This window comes from Xyrauchen texanus, chromosome 19 (assembly GCF_025860055.1).
Source record: "Xyrauchen texanus isolate HMW12.3.18 chromosome 19, RBS_HiC_50CHRs, whole genome shotgun sequence".
Lineage (NCBI taxonomy): Eukaryota > Metazoa > Chordata > Actinopteri > Cypriniformes > Catostomidae > Xyrauchen > Xyrauchen texanus.
This window is the reverse complement of record NC_068294.1, coordinates 12,076,288-12,095,826: the sequence shown is the minus strand read 5'-3', so window position 1 is coordinate 12,095,826 and position 19,539 is coordinate 12,076,288. Positions and strand designations below refer to the sequence as shown.

Sequence of the window (19,539 nt, the reverse complement as noted above, 5' to 3'; positions counted from 1 at the left end):
TTCATGCATTTGTGGCAAGCAGTTTTGCTCACACAGAGCAGTACAACATCGAGGGAGGGAATGCAAAGAGATGCTCTGTTATCCTATTTGCTGCGTGGCTATTGCTGTTAATTAGCCATGCCTGCAAACATCTGCAGTGTGCTTTCAATAAGATTCCTTTAACATAATCTTGCATAAGAAGCAGCCTTCATGGAAACGGCAGATCTGCACTTTTGATATTTTATTTAATTCACACTTTGATCCGTCAAGAGGCAGCTACACTTTTCATTTCTGTAGTACTGTTACCTTTGCTGACCCAAATGGAGAGGAATACTAAATGTCCAGTTCAGAGAGGGGGAAAGCTTTCATAGCCAGTCACGTCCCACATGCTCTTTGATGTTGCTAATTTAGTGCAATGAATACAATATCCCTGCAGAAAACAGATGGGTATTGTGCAGTTGCTAGTGTATATGTCTATGCATATGTGTGTGTATGTGCACAAACTAGTGATTCAATGAATATGCATCAGTGTATTTTGTTAATGTTTTCTATTCTACTGGATTGATTTGTGTGTAGGTATTTGTGGAATTTAATGGCCTGAGATGGTCCTTGTATTAACGAGGTAAGAGCATTGGCTGTGGTAGAAACAGGGTCTGCCTGAGTTCTGCTTTTAACAAGTGTGAACCTATCTTAAGCTTTGAGCAAATGCAGGCATGGCTGAAGCCAGGCCTCTCCCTAATGGTCTCACCCTCCTCTCCTGACATTGAATGGAGCAATTGAGTGTAGTAGTTGAAGAAAAGTGTATCAAAGCAGGTATAGGGAGCCCCAAGTGAGACCCGAATCCATTAAGTGTAATTTGTCTTTAATCAGCAGCGTAATTACCAGGTGGCAGCTTTTTTCATATATTTATGCTGGACTATATTTAGACTGCTCCTCACACCTTCCTGTGCAGTCAAAGCTGCCAGAGGCTAACTGCCGAAAAATGAACAAAGGAAGCCGTTCCTTATTACTGAAGGATGAATCATCAGATTCAGAGGCGCCTGAGGAGGGATGGAAAGCAAATAATCATGACACTCATTCCCCCCCACTCTGTCCTTCACAATCTCTCTCACTTTGTCACTTTTGTCATAGTCCTGCATTAGGATACACAACGGGGGGCTTGTAGAATCACTCCTGACTGCATGTCATGTCATTGAAATGTACTTTTGCTGAGATTGCCAACAGATGCAGCAGTACACCTAAGCCATGTTTTGATTTGCCAAAAAAATTGGATACATTTTGAACACACCAAAAAGATTTAAAAACTTTGAACTGGTAGGTTGATTAAAGGAGATAATAAGGGTTAAATGCATGCATTGTGTACAGCTTCCAGCCAGCTTTGAAAAAAGATGACTTGTTCCAGCCCTTTGTGTGTGACTACTTATACCTAACTAAAAAAATGAGGCTGTAACAACTTTACTACATCTGGTGGCCAACCAAAGTTGCATAATAGCAGCATGGGTGATTACTGGCGAGTGAAGAGGGCTGTTCTAAATATCCACAGCAGGTGCATCTACTCTTTGAATTAGACTTCAGAATCAAGTGTTCAAAATCCACCCTGCTGTACAAGCGAGTCGTAACCGTTTCTTGTCTGTTTAAAAGTCTAAGTTTAAGAGTACATTTATCAACATAAAATGTTTCCATTTTGCATTTTATAATTTAATGTGTGTGTACAGGATCTCACAAAAGTGAGTACACCCCTCACATTTTTGTAAATATTTGATTATATCTTTTCATGTGACAACACTGAAGAAATGACACTTTGCTACAATGTAAAGTAGTGAGTGTACAGCTTGTATAACAGTGTAACTTTTGCTGTCCCCTCAAAATAACTCAACACACAGCCATTAATGTCTAAACTGCTGGCAACAAAAGTGAGTACACCCCTAGGTGAAAATGTCCAAATTGGGCCCAATTAGCCATTTTCCCTCCCCGGTGTAATTTGACTCGTTAATGTTACAAGATCTCAGGTGTGAATGAGGAGCAGGTGTGTTCAATTTGTTGTCATCGCTCTCACACTCCCTCAAACTGGTCACTGGAAGTTCAACATGGCACCTCATGGCAAAGAACTCTCTGAGGATCTGAAAAAAAAGAATTGCTGCTCTACATAAAGATGGCCTAAGCTATAAGAAGATTGCCAAGACCCTGACACTGAGCTGCAGCATGGTGGCCAAGACCATACAGCGGTTTAACAGGACTGGTTCCACTCAGAACAGGCCTCTCCATGTTCGACCAAAGTTGAGTGCATGTGCTCAGCGTCATATCCAGGGGTTGTCTTTGGGAAATAGAGTGAGTGCTGCCAGCATTGCTGCAGAGGTTGAAGGGGGGGGGGGGTCAGCCTGTCAGTGCTCAGACCATACGCTGCACACTGCATCAAATTGGTCTGCATGGCTGTCATCCCAGAAGGAAGCCTCTTCTAAAGATGATGCACAAGAAAGCCCGCAAACAGCTTGCTGAAGACAAGCAGACTAAGGACATGGATTACTGGATCCATGTCCTGTGGTTTGATGAGACCAAGATAAACTTAGTTGGTTCAGATGGTGTCAAGCGTGTGTCGCGGCAACCAGGTGAGGAGTACAAAGACAAGTGTGTCTTGCCTAAAGTCAAGCATGGTGGTGAGTGTCATGGTCTGGGGCTGCATGAGTGCTGCCGGCACTGGGGAGCTACAGTTTATTGCGGGAACCATGAATGCCAACATGTACTGTGACATACTGAAGCAGAGCATGATCTCCTCCCTTCGGAGACTGGGCCGCAGGGCAGTATTCCATCATAACGACCCCAAACACGCCTTCAAGATGATCACTGCCTTGCTAATTAAGCTGAGGGTGAAGGTGATGGACTGGCCAAGTATGTCTCCAGACCTTAAGCCTATTGAGCATCTGTGGGGTATCCTCAAACGGAAGGTGGAGGAGCACAAGGTCTCTAACATCCACCAGCTCCGTGATGTCGTCATGGAGGAGTGGAAGAGGACTCCAGTGGCAACCTGTGAGGCTCTGGTGAACTCCATGCCCAAGAGGGTTAAAGCAGTGCTGGAAAATAATGGTGGCCACACAAAATATTGTCACTTTGGACCCAATATGGACTTTCACTTAGGGTTAGTGGCCTAGAAATATTGCTGATGTATAAATATTTGTTATTTTACTTTAACATTTTCAGAATCCTATTTTTTTGTTTTTTTCTCATTTAAATTAGATTTTGAATCCCAGATATTCGGACTCAACTCCACTATATTTTTGTAGGGGGCTGCCATAAATGTTCAGGGAGGTTTAAGAATCTGTTAAATGGCAATAACAGAGCTTGATTAAAGTTTAAAGAAATGAAGTACAGGGATGAGTTTGCAGAATATAGGTCATTGCCACACAATGGTCTGCACTGCAGTTTATTAAGAATTTCTTAGCAGATTTTGCAGGGCACCTTATGAGGATTTTATCTGAGCACTCTGCTAACCAAATAATGATATGTAATTGAGATTTATAATGTAAATGTGTGAGCCACCACACTGCCCATATATATACTCCCACGCACACAAGGACATGAAACCATTGCACGTGGTCACGATCACGCAATATCAGGGTTGCATATTTAACGAGTCAGGCCTGCTGGCGGCAGTACATGTGCTTTATCCTGGTGATGTATACCAACATAGTGTACTTTTCCAATTTACATTCAATCAGGGAAGATTTATGTTGATCCATAAGAACCACAGGTTGAATTAATCCAGCTCCGGCCCCTGGCTGCTTAATGGCGACAACCCTGTAAATTTCCCTCTACTGTAGAAGAGCTAAAAAATAATCATCAAGGAGAGAGCCCACACTCCCAGCTCAGCACTTCAAGGGTTGGAACCTTACAGGACACCAACTAGCCAGGATCTCTCTGGGTAATTGAGTGTTAGCAATGTGTTATCAGTGTTGCATAGTATTCCCATTACTTTTTTTATGCACCGTTCCTTTGCAATTGATAATTGATGTCATATTTTAGACACCTGAATATATAATTCAGTGCAGAAATACAAAATTATTCAGACCCTTTACCAGTGTTCTAATTGTTCTGAATTACAAATGCTTCATCTAAAGTTTTTGTGAATCTCAGTTAATTTAAATATTACTTTTAAATATTTTAAAACATCAATTGTTTTAAGTCTCTATGTTGCAGCTGCTCTAAATATGCACAGATATGAACAAATAGGGTAAAGAAAAAAATGTAATTGATGATGATGACCAATAATATTACCCTCTATCTGTGAAACATTACAATAACTATATTTCCTTGAATTCTCAAGTTAGGGGTTGTTATTTAGATGATTAATCTGAAGGATTGCTGTAAAACAAAGTATCTCTAGTTTCAAAAGTAAGAGAGATAAACAAATCCATACATTTCAGAAGAACGAGACTACAAAACGCTATCTAGGTGTCCCACTGGGCACTAACTTTCAGTTTTATGAAAGATAATGCAACATCAAACCTTCCTGAAACCTAGGAAAAGCTGTTCATACTTTTATTTTAGAACAAGAACTTTTTCAGTCTGCTTTAAAAAAAAGAGAGAAATGGAGTTTATATTTGAAGAAAGACTGACCCAAACACAAGGCCAAATAAACACTGGAAGGACTCAAAAAGGAAAAGGTCCTATCCCAGTCCACTTGAGATTCTGTGGACTGGGATAAAATCGTTGCACAGACATCATCCAACTAACTTAACATGGTACATCTGCCTGTTATTTCTATAAAAGGTAATCCTACAAAATTATCATAGGATTTTCTGAACAAATACAATGGCTGTGTCTCAACCTAGGGAGTTCCCCATCTTGATTGCATGTTTAAAATGTTCAGAATGCGCTCAAAGTTTTCTATCTTGGCAGTGTATTTATTTGGTTTTGAATCATAACCAGTTTAACACTGGTTCAGTGAAATCAAATGTATATAAATAAAGTTGCACCGCACAAAATTTCAATGTAGCATTTGTAATTTGGTTAAATGATAGAATTTTTTAATGGTTTCAATACAAGTTCTTTGACATTTGTGCTTTTAAATGCTTTTTTGGGCAGGAAGTCAAAGTTTTATTAATAACTATTTTGAAGTGGTTGTTTTTTTTTTGGCAGGCGTGATGTAGCTTTTGCCATGTCATGCTGTGGCTATTGAGTTGCTCCCTTGAACAGTGATGTGCATGAATAAAAAAAACAAAACATATTTGATTTAACAATCCTCACATACCTTGGAATTTGAGTTGCTGATCCAAGATCTGTTTTTACTTTTGTCATTATGATTGAGTTTAGAACACTTGCTAATCCTAGATCAAGACTTTATTAGACTGAGATTAAATTGGCACTATCAAATATTGAGATTCCTTATTTTTTCTTTGAATTACTGGGTGGGATAGGAGCAAGATCATCACTCTGTTTCAAATGCCACTCGATTGATTAGCGTGGTCCATGATGGCTTTATATTTAGCTGTTTAAAAAAAAAAAGTGCACCGCCAGACCATTTAAATGCAATATAAATCACATTAGCCTCATGAATGGATGTTCTTCACTCTAAGTGCATTAGTTTTCCCTATTAAAGAAAAAATTACTTTGATATTAACAGGTGCTTTTAAAATGAACCTTCGATTTCTTGGGTACTTTGCTGTTCCTAGTTTGTACATTTAATACTGATGACTGAGTGGGCTAGATTGCCTGGGCCTCTTTGCCTCGATAGAAGGAAATTTGTGCGATTTAACATGAAGGTTTTTGTGCTTCTGCCTATATTTTTTTGTGTGTTTTTGAATGTGTGTAGGATATAATTTTTATTGTTGTTGTATCCATGACTTCCCCCGTCTCTTGTGTATATATGGTGCTTGTAAATACATTCTAGAATAAGTTCACACCTGAGCGATGTGCTGGAAGATCAAGTTTGTGGTCCAAAGAGTTGTCTTATACAGTTTTACTTCAGCCAGCTACAAGAGATTTTTCTTTGAAACCCCCCTCCTACCCAGCACCACCTGTCTGGATTTGTTTCAAGGGGTTCGCATGTGTATCATATTTTGTAGCTGCATGCCTATGGGCTGAAATATGTGCCACCAGAAACTGAATTTGAACCATTTATATTTGAATTTGAATGGCTAAACTTGAATAATTGCATTGAAAAACTGAATTTGAATCACATAATTTGAAATTGTATTGTTTAATTAAAATTGAATTTATTCAAAATCTGAATTGTATCATTTGAAATTGAATTTATTCGTTTGGAACTGAAGTCCAATAAAATTTGATCCTCACTGAAAATTAAACTCTCTATATATCTTCACATTCACTTCTCACAATTCAGATTCAGTTCTCAAATTAAATTTCAAGTTACTGAGACAGACATCCGGGTATTTGGAGGATGAAGGAAGAGCAATCGAGCGCAGATCGATAGATAGCGTTCATAGGTTGGTTTCACGTGACGTCACGCTGCTGCATCGCGAGAGCGCGCAATTCAGATGGAGGGCAGGAAGTGAAATAGCGGAGGATCTGCCGTCTGGCAAAATGCCAATGTTTTGTGTAGTTTACGGCTGCTCCAATCGTTCTAATCGAGAAAAGGAAAGGGTTTTTATAGAGTACCGAAGATTGTCACTCATAAAGGTGAGAAATGTAAAAAGCTCACAGAACAACGCCGTAAAAAGTTGATTTTTAACGTACGCTCTGCGGTCGGGAGGAGCAGAGTCTGTTAATGCCCGTGTCTGCAGCGTACCACTTCGTCGGAGGTATGTTAGCTAGCCAACGTGTTTTTTGTGTCTGTGTTTATATAGCATTAGGTTGTCATTAAATGCTCATTTACTTAGTAATGCTTATTAAGTTACCGGTAGTCTAATATGGACTTGATTGGGGCTTTTTAGGTTGCCCTAGCGCTTGTCTAATCTTTCGAGTCTATTGTCCCATTGGAGTAAGGAGGAGGGAGAGGATATTAATCAGTCAGTCCAGTACCTGAGCCCTCACACATGTAGTGTCCAATACCTGATCCCTGCTTCTTGGCTCTGATGATGATAAGTAAGAGGACATGGAGTAGTAGTACCTGAGCCCCGACACATATCAGTCTGTTAATGTTTTCAACAAGTGTAATACTTTTATCCACTAGTCCAATTATACTGGCTATATGTATTATATGTAATGAAATGGATTCTAATCTGTTATTGCACACCATGTTCTTGTTATTATAACAATTGTTGAAAAATCTAATCTTGTAAATAAACCACCATGTATAGTTCTGTCTTCTCAATGGCATTTAATCTTTTCATTTAAATTATACAACAGCCAGAACTCACAAAGACCACACTCATAACAATAGTCAAAATGTAATCTTGTCTCATACAACCGTATTGATATAACAGCAATATCACACAGCCCACTTTCAAGAGTGCCTGGATCCTTTCATTACATTACACATGTGAGTTTGTAACTTGCTGTCCCAGTATTTCTGGAAGTATACCGTTTCTAAAAAGCCTAACATCATCCTAAAGTTCAAGATCGGGCAAAATCCTTTCAACAAAAATGTCATTGTGGTTCCACACAACAAACATGCCTTACATTCACAATGCAGTATGTCTGTGTATATTCTAGCTGTAGCAAGTATTTGTACTTGCTCTGCAGTAATAGCATTAGCAGATCTAGTCCACAAAGACCAAACCTTACCATGTCTATTTTAACACCTTAAATTTGTTCAGAGTGTTGTCATGACTGAAATGTGATTTAGTGTGTCCATCTCACCTGGCTGAAAATTAAGTAGACAATCTTTGACACTAAACTTAAGAAACTGGCTTAGAGTTAATATTCCGTGCAACTCATTTGTTAATGCCTTTTGTGCTTAGGGATGAATATAAACACAAGGTAAACATATCTATTGAAATTCTCTCACAGAAAACCTATGGGGTGGGAAGAAAGATTTCATCACTGCTCAAATCAGCTCCATATGTCATCTGTTCTTGGCTTATTAGAGAGAAAACACACCTCATTCAGTCCCCTCTCAAGAGGAGTGAGAGCAGAGTATCAATATCTCCTTGGGCGTTAGTGGGCATAACCAACAAAAGAATGCATTACCCAAGAAGCTCCCTTTATAATCAGGGCTGCTCTGCATTAAAATGCTACAATGTCAGTGTTTATGGGAAAGTGGCATTTCTCTTCCCTGATGTGTTGAGAAAGGTCAGAACCCTGCCCATGCTGTTCCACTACCTCCACCCATTTAGAATAGAATACAGCAGGCCAGATGACATTTTCTGTGATGTGGCCTGACCTTCCTACTCACTTTTACACCAGGATAAGTTTAACATTGAAGTGTGAAATCTGTTATTTCTTTCAACACTGGCATTCTCTTCTGCTCATCTATCCCGATAGTCGATACCCTCTTCTTTTCATTATTTTGACCGATTTTTTCATGATGGTCTGTTTTTTTTTTTTTAAATGTCAAGGTTTCACCCCCCCCAACACTTTCATGCCGGTGAAAATGTACACATTTGAAGAGAGAGACAACAATATCTTTCTCTAACTCTTAATGTTTTCATAAATATATAAATGGTGGAACTTGAACTGAAAGAGCTTTATAGCCTTTGGCTTTAAAAACAAACAAACTTTTCTTGTTTGAAGATCATGTGAGAACAATTTTGTGTTCTTTGTCAAGGGAAAATTTCCATTTTCTTGGTAACTATATTTTTATCATCTGTATTTTTACGTAGCGTCTTCTCCAACTCCTCTGTAAATACTGTACACACTTGAGTACTTCAAGGTAAGATCATTATCATTAGTTCATCTCTTTGTGATGAGGTGAGAGAAACATAATGCAACATCTTTTTATTATAGTAACTAAAGTGCTGAACGTGTCAGTTTCATCTTTTTAACACTTCACCGGGAGGTTAATTAATACTCTTGCCTTATTAGAACAAAGTACTTTGCTAGCCAATATCTGAACTTTAGTGACAGCCTATTCCTTTTCAACATCATTGTTAGCATATCCAAGCAAGTGCTGCTTTTTCTTTGGCTTAAAAATTACCCCCTGAGGGGAAAAAAAGGATATATTGCCTTATGAAGATAATAAAAATGTATTCTGTCCTTATTATTATGTCTTGGGCTGAATCAGCTAAGGAGGCTGATTCTGCCTGGGATATGGGACAGAATACATTTTTCTTCTCTTCATAAGGAAATACATCCTTTTTTTTATGTTTAGTCTATTTCTGCACAGAAAAAATAAAAATGAGGAAACTCATCACACACCAACCAGAGGCCATATTCGTTTTTAGATGGTGCTAGTTAACGTCCCTTAAAAACCATTTTATATCAGTTAAGGGATTGAAGTGAGAGGGAAATTGAATGTATGCATGTACTTTAGTGCTATATGGGTTTCCTGAGAAGAAACGCTTTTCTCAAAAGTCACTCATTTTTAAATGGAGTGACGGATGAATGTAGAATCATCTCTTGGGTTGACCTGATAAGGGACTTACCCCGAAACTTCGCCCCACAAATAAATAAATAAACCAACTGTTGTAGTGCAGGTATTTGCCGCTCTGTGGGCTTGGAATCGGCTACATCGGCAGAACTGCATGTGATCTGTATGCAGCCCTCGCAGGTGGAGGAAGAAAATGTTGAAGAAAGCGTGAATGACTTTTGTTTGACATGTGGATCATATTTTCACATGCGTCTAGGTCAGGGCAGACAGGCTGCATTTCCTGTTCAACTTGGATGAATTCAGCAGCTGAGCATGCACAAGTGATGCTTTCGAAGGGCAAATTCGAGCTGTCTCAAACAAGAGTCGAGCCTCTAATTGGTATGCTTAGCAGGTTTCATTTTAGCAGGGCTCTGTTCTGATTCACCACCGTTGTCCTCTCTCTCCTCCCTTTCTCTGCCTCGTTCTGCTGTTTGTCTGACTTCCTCTGAATAAGCTCTTTTGCTCTTTGGGAAGAAAGCAGTTCAGTGATTGATAAAAATTTGGTTGCTTGCATAATGACTGCTGGAATAATAGGTGGAATAGCAAAGCAGGCGAGAGGCGGGTGCCCTGGCTGTCTGTGCAAGCTGGGTGCTTGAATAAGGACACTTCTGTGCTGCTGCTGGCTCTTTATGATCAAGCTAGAGAGAGAGAGAGAAGGTCTGCCTAGACATGCCCAGCCATACTGACATCCCGCAGGGGAGTGATGATGTGCCCAGCTGGATGATCTTTACTACAAATCCCACAATGCTTGGAGCCAGCTGGAGTGGTGAAAGTGAACGGCAAATCATTCAAAGCTCCACCACTGAATATTCCATCTGCTCTGCTTGGGCTCACAGCATAGCCAGACTTGTTGCCGGATCATCAAGCCACCCCAGCAAAACATAGGTGTGAGAAACACATATCTCTTATAGGCAAGAAAATTCTTGATTTATATTGCTACGAGTGTAATCCTCCCCTCCAACCCTTGGTACAAAATGCTTTTACAGTATCCTGCAGTCAGAGTCAGCAAAAAAAGAAATGATGTAGTTGAAGCAGACCCAGGACACTGATTTATTTAACATTAACCAAGATAAATAAATCCTGTAAAAATATATTGTGTGTTAGTTTATGATACTTAATGCGTTTACTACATTTGAACCAATACCATTTTTTGAAGATGGATACAAGTACCAAGTACCTAGTTTTAGGTATTGGCCAATTTCTACATTTAATATCTTTTTATATAGCCAAAATTAGAGTTATTAAAAGGAAAAATTCTTGACTGTTTTACCAGTGTGAAGCTTACATTTAAAATTAACCCAGCTTATACTTGTTACGTTATTCATGCTTTGCCAGTGTTATTTATGCATAATGTCCTGGGCATTCACGGAGTGGGCAATCCCACCAATTATTGTTCTGGGTCTGTTGTGTTCTGTCTGAATGAGTTTAACGCTTGTTTGATTTGTTATATCCTGTGTTGTTGTTTGGGTATTATTTATATCCTCTGTTGTTGTTGGGTTAAGGTGAATAACTCCTGTCACTTTTTTCAGCATCGTCTTTATACATAGAACATGTATGAGTTGCAGTGTTTTGGACAGAATGACCATCTGGCTTGAGTCTGATGAAAGTGCTCTTGTGGTCTCCCTCAAACAAGTATGCGGCGATAGAGAAGTATCACCTGAAGATGAATAAAATGACTTGTGCTAGTATAAAAAAATAAAAATTCTTGCTGGTTTTTATCTGTCAAAATGACGGAAAACATTTGGAATTATCCATTTAATGAAATCATGAATGACTGCCAAGTGCTTGTGAAAACGACCTCTCGCTCTCACACACACTCAAGCATACAAGGAGAGAGAAAACGAGTGCATTAGAGAAACTGCACATGCACAGATGAGCCCAAACATTGACTAATAAGCTGTGGGTCCTCCATGTGCTGCCAAAACCGTGCCAACCCGCCAAAGCATGGACTCTACAAGACCCCTGATGGTGTCCTGTAGCATCTGGCACTAAGACATTAGCAACATATCCTTCAAGTCCTGCAAGTTGCGAGGAGGAGCTGCCATGGATTGGACTTTTTGGCCCAGTACATCCCACAGATGCTCAATCTGATTTAAGATCTGGGCAATTTGGAGGCCAGGGCTCATCACACCAGGCGACCTTCATCCACTGCTCCAAGGTTCAGTTCCGACGCTCGCGTTGATATTGTAGGTGCTTCTAGCATTTAATGAAAATAACCTTATTGTAAAGCATTACAGATATTTAGAAGAATTTCCTCTCTGCTCCTTAACATACAATGAAAGCATGCTTTGAACTGTCTGTAAAGTGCTTCATAAAATGAATTTTTTTACAAGTCTTATGATAACATTGTGTAAAGAGTAGACTGAAATTTAATTAATTAACCTTCATAGTTATCAAATCTCATATGCATATCCAATTTTTCAAATGTGGTTTGTCAAGATGTGTTGTGCCAGGTTTACCATTTAATAAAACCAGACGGCATTGGTTCTTGCGTCTCTTATCTAGGGATGTACAAAACGACTTATTTCACTGAAGTTTAAATGAAAATTTGAGTCGACTTCCAAAAGCCCAATCCGATTGTAAATTCTGCTGAAAAACTGATGGCCTGTTCTTAATGGAAATCACCAAGTAAAAGTTACTTAATAAAACAGTCAGTTCATTGTTGAAAATGATTTACAGGTAAGCCAAATCTACAAGCGGAGAAAAAATGCAATGAACAACGTGCATTAGCCTATGATCTATAGTAATATGAAAGCTGTTCTGTTAAAACGTTAACCAATAAAAAAAGTTAAATAACCAAAAAATAGCTATTGGATAAAAAAAAATATGCCTATGAGAAATGTACAGTAAAACTGAATGTACTGTTCTAAACAATGTGCACACAGAATAAAAGATTGTTTAACCTGATAAGCAGTTGGCACAGCATTGAAAATAGCCTTGTTGATCAGCACGGTAAAACAAATGGCATACATAGCTTAAAACAGTAATTTTCTAGGCTACTTAGTCAAAAACATAAATTTTTGATGAACAAGATTAACACTTCAACTGAGGCGATTATCCTGCACTTCAAATAGCCCAATTGGCGGGTAAATTCATGAATGCAAGCTTGCATTTAAAGAAGACTCAAATGTGAAAATATCCATAGTGACTCGCATGCCGTCGTTTCGGAAATCCGCTTCCAGTCACACCATTGAAGTGATTTCCATTGCTGCTTTGCTGTTCTTGCAAGAGGACATTTTCCTGCGCATTCTACGAGTGAGGGAGGAAAGAAGCATGAGCAGCCTTCGGTGAAATGAAAGTTTTTATAGCCTACATCCTCTCTAGATATCCTCTTTTTAGTAATATTTGTATTATTATTTATATTTAAAATGTGTAACATTAACATGACAGTATTTTAAGTGATGCCTTTTGTAATAATATAAAGCCAAACATAAATGTGTAAAAATGCTGCACGGTTTAAAAACAGATTGACCAACTAGTAATTCAGTGTAAACTAGCAGCATCAGAACAGTTTCGTTGACTAGACTGGAACATCCCTAGTCTTATCTAACGTGATGCTCTAAATTTGGAATTCCATGTTTGGAATTCACCATATTTTTGCATTTCCCTTAGGTGCTGATATTGGCACAGAAGTTTAATACCTTTTAATTAACAAGCAAAACAAGGCAAATACAGTTGTCCAATGTCAGCTAATTCTCACAGTGGCGTAAAAGATGAGCAATCTTTTGCCCTCTTCATCACTCTTCCTCTCTCACCCCTGCTCTTCCTCAGTCTCCCACTCTTGTAGCCCTCTTTTCTACCTCTTTTATCTCTATCATTCTCTCCCTCTCCATCTCCCTTCTCTTTCTCCATGGGGTGTATAGAGAGACTTATGATTATAAATAAAGCATGGTAAAGATGGCCTGACCCAGACTTGGTGTTCCAGTGCATTAGTGCAAGTACTGTCACAACCATCACATTTTCTAGGGTTACTTGCTCCTTTTTTGTACACTTATGGATAACTAAACACCGTTTTATCTTCGCTGTATAACTGAAGTCTTAAAATCGTTTGCACCATAACTTAAGATACAAATTGTAATTGGTGCGTTATGCTTCAAATAAATTAATTTTCCATATAAAACCTGTGAGCGTCTCCAGCCCAGAGTAGTTTAAGTATGCATCAGTAATCTAGCTGTTGTTTAAAATGTTGAAAATGTGACATTTTCCCAAATGTGCACTAATCACACTAGGGTCACCTCAAATACCACAAATGTATTGTTGGGAAGCAGGATTGGTATAATTGTGAGCAGGCCCCCTCAAGTTTTGCTTGTTTAGAGGGATTAAATGAAAAGATGTGAGCCCAGGGCTCCCATAACATTATCCCTGTGAAGAACGTATTGTTACCTTGGAGACTGTTGAAGCATGTTGAGGTATTGATATTGCTTGGCAACACTATGGGACAAAAATGAGTACTGGTGCTTCGTTCCACACAAACGACTGGTAAATTGAGTCAGTAATCCATTCTATCGCTTGCCAGCTCTGCAGGCATGTATTAGTGGCCGGGTATACACTGCTTCAGTTAAGATCCAAATCCACAGATTTTCTTTTATTTTTTAGTTTTTTAGTTTAGCTCCATCAACAGCACTTTTGGCATAATGTTGAATACCACATAGCATAATTTCGGCTCACTTAGTTAATAGCTAATATATATAAAACTAGTAGCAATTTTTAGTGACCATGAAAATGAACTAGTGTCATAAGATTTGTTTCCCAATGCACTGAACTGCTAAAAGACAAGCAGTCCAACATTCATGCCCCTCAGTCACAGTGCTCGTTCAATCAAGTAGCAGCAGCTTGCTTGGCTGAGGTAATGACAGAAAAGCAGACAAACAGCATCTGGAGTTAATTCATGCTAAACAACTAATGTAAATGTGACATTTATTATGAGTTCTTGACTATTGTTATTGGTTTATTTAAATTAAAATATTTTAACCGTTATCTTTTGTTGTTAATAAATTATATAGGAAACCAAAAGTGTAATAAATTGTTTGGGCCTACAAATGTAAAAAAATGCATATATTACCCATTTAATCCTCAGCATTCACACACATTCTGTTATTCTATATCCTCCGCATTCTCAAAAAAGAAAGTGTGTGTATATATGTATATATATATATATGTGTATGTATGTGTGTATATATATATATATATATATATATATATATATATATATATATATATATATATATATATATATATATATATATATATATATATATATATATATATGATATATATAAAAATGTAAATAAGTGCTATTGCCATCCCTGAATTACTAACTGTGTAAAGTTATATCCAATAATATCCAAGCTTTTCACTTAAATGTCATGACCATGTAAAACTGGTACACCTGTTAACTTAAACATGATACACCAGAAAGGGACACATCGCTTAAAACAAAAATGGATGAGTTGTAATTTTCTCTGGTAATTGAAACTTCGGCACAGTTACTGTACACAGAATACAGGTGGTCTTATTTTCTTGTTGTAAAATGTTAAGGACAGTAGTGCTCCGAGCCTTTGGTGGCCCAGCTCCCCTGCCATGATGAGGATTTCAGTGAATTTGACTGCCACATGCAGCTAGACAGGTGACTGTTGAGGCATTATGGTATCCACAGGCAACCGTCCAGATCTTTAAAACAACCAGCATTTGTATGTCACAGTATTTTAGGATTTTGCTTGCTTTATTGTCCCTGTTGCTGTTTTTTACAAAAATGGAGAAATGTTAATAAGAAAACAGTTCTGTTTACGATAAACTCTTGAGTTGAATCCATACGTGTTACTCCTGATATCATTTGCTTTTACAATCCCCATCCGTCCATTCATGTTTTGTTTTTTTATCAGGTTTTTCAAATGCTTACAGGAATATTCCCGGTTCAAATCAAGTTAAGGTTAATTGGCAGCATTTGTGGCATAATGTTGATTACTACAAAACGTAATTTTAACTTGCTTCAATTGTTTTTTAAAAAAAAAGCACAAATCTGAGTTGCAGTGAGACACTTAGAATAAATATTAATGGGGCCAATTTTTAAACGTTAAAATAACATTTCGAACATTTCAAAGTATAGCCACAAGACATAAACAATATACATGTAAACATGATTTAAGTGTAATAAAATCAATAACTAACCTTGTCATTTTTACAACTTTATTGCCATGAAGGTGTCATGACAGAAACCCCTAAAACGACTGTAAAAATGACAATTTAAACCACTTTACAGGTCAAATATTACGGGTTTTAACAGAAGAATTTTATAAAATTATAAACTTCACATTTCTGCTTTTTAAACCTTCCAAAAATGGTCCCCATTCACTTCAATTGTAAGTCTGTCACTGTAACCTACATTTTTTTTGCCTTTTTGTTTTGTTTTTTTTTTTTTTTGTAGTAATCAATATTGTGCCACAAATGCTGTCGATTAATTTAATTTTGTATAGAACCCGGAATATTCCTTTTAAATGTACATCAATATAATAATTAACAATTTCTTCATGTTTATGTTACACATTGAGTAATCACCGTTTGTCTCCTTGATTTTTCTCTTGTAGTGTCCAGATTCAGCATGCAAGCAGGACCTTTTGGCCTATCTGCAGCGAATCGCCTTATACTGCCACCAGCTCAATATCTGCAGTAAAGTTAAAGCAGAGGTGCAGAATCTAGGAGGAGAACTTGTGGTGTCTGGGGTAAGTCTTCATATTTACTGAGAGGGAGAAAAAGAGAGAAGGGAAACAGACTTGTGTCTCTCTGGTGAAAAACAAGAACTTGATTAACTTTCGTTCAATTAAATGCTGCTATTTCTACCCTTCCGTACCACAAGGACAAGAACAACTCTCACTGCGAAGTTAATTTAATTTCCTGGTTTTGGTTTACAGCTCAATAGTCTTTGCTGCATGCTCATGTACAGCCCTTGTTTTTAAACAGATTTTAATTCTTTGTTTGTCTAATTGTGGATTATTAACCTTAAATACTTGGTCTTTTATATAATGGGCATGTTTGTTATTTGGACAATCCATTGTCATTATCTGTGCACTTTAAAAAGGCAAAAGATCCCAGCATCCCTATGATGCCTGACGTTATTTCCATAGCAGAAGGAAATATTACCTTCCGTTCCAGGAAACACTCCACCAGTCTCGACCAGTCAAACTCGCAGATTAGGTTTCATTAGTTGCGCCGAAAGCCTCTTGATTTAAATGGAGCGTTTGTTCACGGAGCAGAGTGTGTAATGGCCGTTCTGTGATGGATTAATTCTCCCGCTGATGGCATGGTTTCTGGAATGGAGTTAACACTGTTGTGCACCTGACGTGACTTTTGACTGAGACTGACGGTGACAAATCTGGGATGGATGGGAAAGAGGGTGGGGATTTAAATGGATTCCTGCCGTTGATTTGAATGGATGTTTCCTTTTTGTGGTTAATTTAGTGACTGACTGCCAGGCTGGCACCCCCATCCAAATCAAACCATCACAAAAGTAAACCTTCTCTCCGAAGGTTTTTTCCTTTTTAAAGGTTACAAACAGTAATGTTCTGTCAAATTAGCTGGTTGTAGATTAAACAGACATACATTCTTGGTTTTATCTTAAAATTTTGCACATGGGGCATGATTGTGTACATAGGCTAAAGCAATAACCTTTTTATGAGGCTTATATTTCATGCACAGATATGTTTGAAGGTCTTCACCATTTCCTCTCTTTGCAGGTGGACAGTGCTATGTCTCTGATTCAGGCAGCCAAGAATCTGATGAATTCGGTGGTGTCAACAGTGAAGGCCTCCTATGTGGCATCCACCAAGTACCAAAAGTCTCAAGGAATGCAAAACCTCAACATGCCTGCCATCTCCTGGAAGATGAAAGCTCCTGAGAAGAAGCCACTGGTCAAGCGTGAGAAGCAAGATGATGGTCAGACCAACAAAGTGAAGAGGTCCTCTCAAAAGAAATTTGTCAACCCTGTGCAGGCCCTGAGCGAATTCAAAGCAATGGATAGTATTTAAGCAGCCCTTGTTGCATTTAACCAGATGGCAGTAGATTAAATTTAAGATGTAGATTGAGCCTTACACTCATTCAGATTTAGAGAGGATCAATTTAAATGCATTCCTTTTCCTTTGTCACCAACCTGCCTTTTTTCCATATATGCAGCAGCAATGCTGAGTGCATTGAGGTCTATTTAGCTAATGTTATATTTTTTACACATGAATGCATTCTGCTCAATCTGTAAACGCAAGATTTTCTTCCTGAAGACAGGTAGGGGAATAAATTGAATTTAGGGCATTCCCTCACATTTCTATTTACTGTCTGAAGACCCATTTTCTAGATGATTTTTGTGTATTTTTAAACATTTAAGTGTATTTTACAAGGAGACTTTTTGTATTCCACACTAAAGGCTTTGATGTTGCCCATCACTGGCTTGATGTTTTCTTTATTTTTATTTTTTTTCTCCATTGCTTCTATGCAAACTCTGACTGTAACACTTGCAATACTTGTGTTTTAATATGAATCTATAAAAGAGAATATTCATTAATAACTTTGTTTCAGTCTCAAGACCAAAGTCATTTTATTGTATTACTGTGCCTAATATACCTTTTTCATAATTTTTTTTTTATTACAAACATCCTGCATTAAAGTATAGTAAAAAGACTGAAAATTCTGAGGTAGAACTTCGTAAACAAAAAGAACTGGAAATGGTTGCTTCACTAAAGTTTGCCTAAAGAGAGAACAATCTCAACGCCCTCAGTAACCTTAAAGTGCATTAGGGCAACACAAAATGCAACCGAGAGATTGAGAGCGAGTGAGTTCAATCTACTAGCCCTCGATTTAAATTCAGAAGACTGGCCTTAGGCCTCTCTCCCACTCCCACCCTTCCGTGACTCAGACACTGATTAAATGAATCAACTCGCCTCTTATTCGGAGGAGCACACGCTAAGAGGTGGAGAACTCTTGGGCTAAATTGGTGTGGAAGGACTTGGCCAGAAGTCTGCGAGCTGCCAAGCACAACCAACGATAAATGGGATCAACCACCTCGAACACCCAAAATGAGCTTCCAAATCGCAGCGATCAATATTCCTCATAAGGCCACGTTAGTTAATGAGTTTGTTATTGGCTCATCTGTTGAGTATCTTTTGGAAACGGTGGATAAATAAATATCTCTCATCCCTTAGGTATTTATAAAGTGTGCTTTATGTAACATTTATCTTATGATTAATCAATTCTTGATTGTTAAAGTACAGGAGGAATCGAAATGATTGTGCAGAGGGTATGACCTCAAATGGAGTTGCTTGGAGATTTGACTGGTCGACAGGGAAAAATCTTTCACATTAGTCGAAGCTGTGTGTGGTAAAGTGTTGCTTCTTGATCGTCATTCTAGCCATGCATACTCATTGCTGTCATGCATGGATGTGTGATGGTTCTTTGAAGTAGCCGAATACCACTTCCAGCGCGGTCCCAGCTGCGTAGAAATGCATTTACTTGTTTCTGCATGTATAAACAACAGTATATTGGGTCGCTGGAGGTTACGTGACAGATGGCTCAAGGGATGTTTTTGATTTTCATTTTAGTTTTTTTGTTTGCAACTTAATTAAATGTCAGGAGCTTCCGCTGATGTAGTGCTGGTTTGGAATTTCTTTCTGAAAATGACTGCAGTGCACAGAATTTTGCTACAGGAGTGTTGTTTTTCTGTATTGTATGTGTTTTGGTGTTATGTAATGCTTTGGGAGTTCACTCTGCTGATTGGTGTTGTACACATTTGCATTCTTTGTTCAAATAAAATAAAATAGTTGTGGTTTTTCCCCGTTTCTCATTTGTAACCAAATAATATCTCCGTTAGGATGCCTACACACAAAAGAAAGCTTTAACACTGTGTTTGATGTCAAGTAATGCGTAAGATGTGAAAAGAGTCGGGTCAGTTTGAAATCAAGAGGGAATGCAATGTATTGGATTTCTGAAAGCACAACTGAACTCTCCTCTCTGAAATGATCACTGGTCAATGGATGCGGGGAATGGATACCACACTGCGAATTCGGCAACAGTTGGTCGAAAGTTTTACTGTTGAAATCAGTATGTGCTTGACTAAA

At 38.2% G+C, this 19,539-nt stretch overlaps 1 protein-coding gene across 1 annotated transcript in view; it reads left to right on the top strand.

Moving 5' to 3' along the window:
• LOC127659690 (catenin alpha-1) overlaps positions 1–19,271 on the top strand; it is a 116,810-nt gene extending 97,539 nt beyond the window's left edge. Inside the window, exons 17-18 of the mRNA XM_052149625.1 lie at positions 16,027–16,161; positions 17,173–19,271. Coding sequence (XP_052005585.1) covers positions 16,027–16,161; positions 17,173–17,463 — 426 coding nt within the window. The 3' untranslated portion in view covers positions 17,464–19,271. The remainder of the gene's footprint in view (positions 1–16,026; positions 16,162–17,172) is intronic.
• Positions 19,272–19,539: the final 268 nt, after the last annotated feature.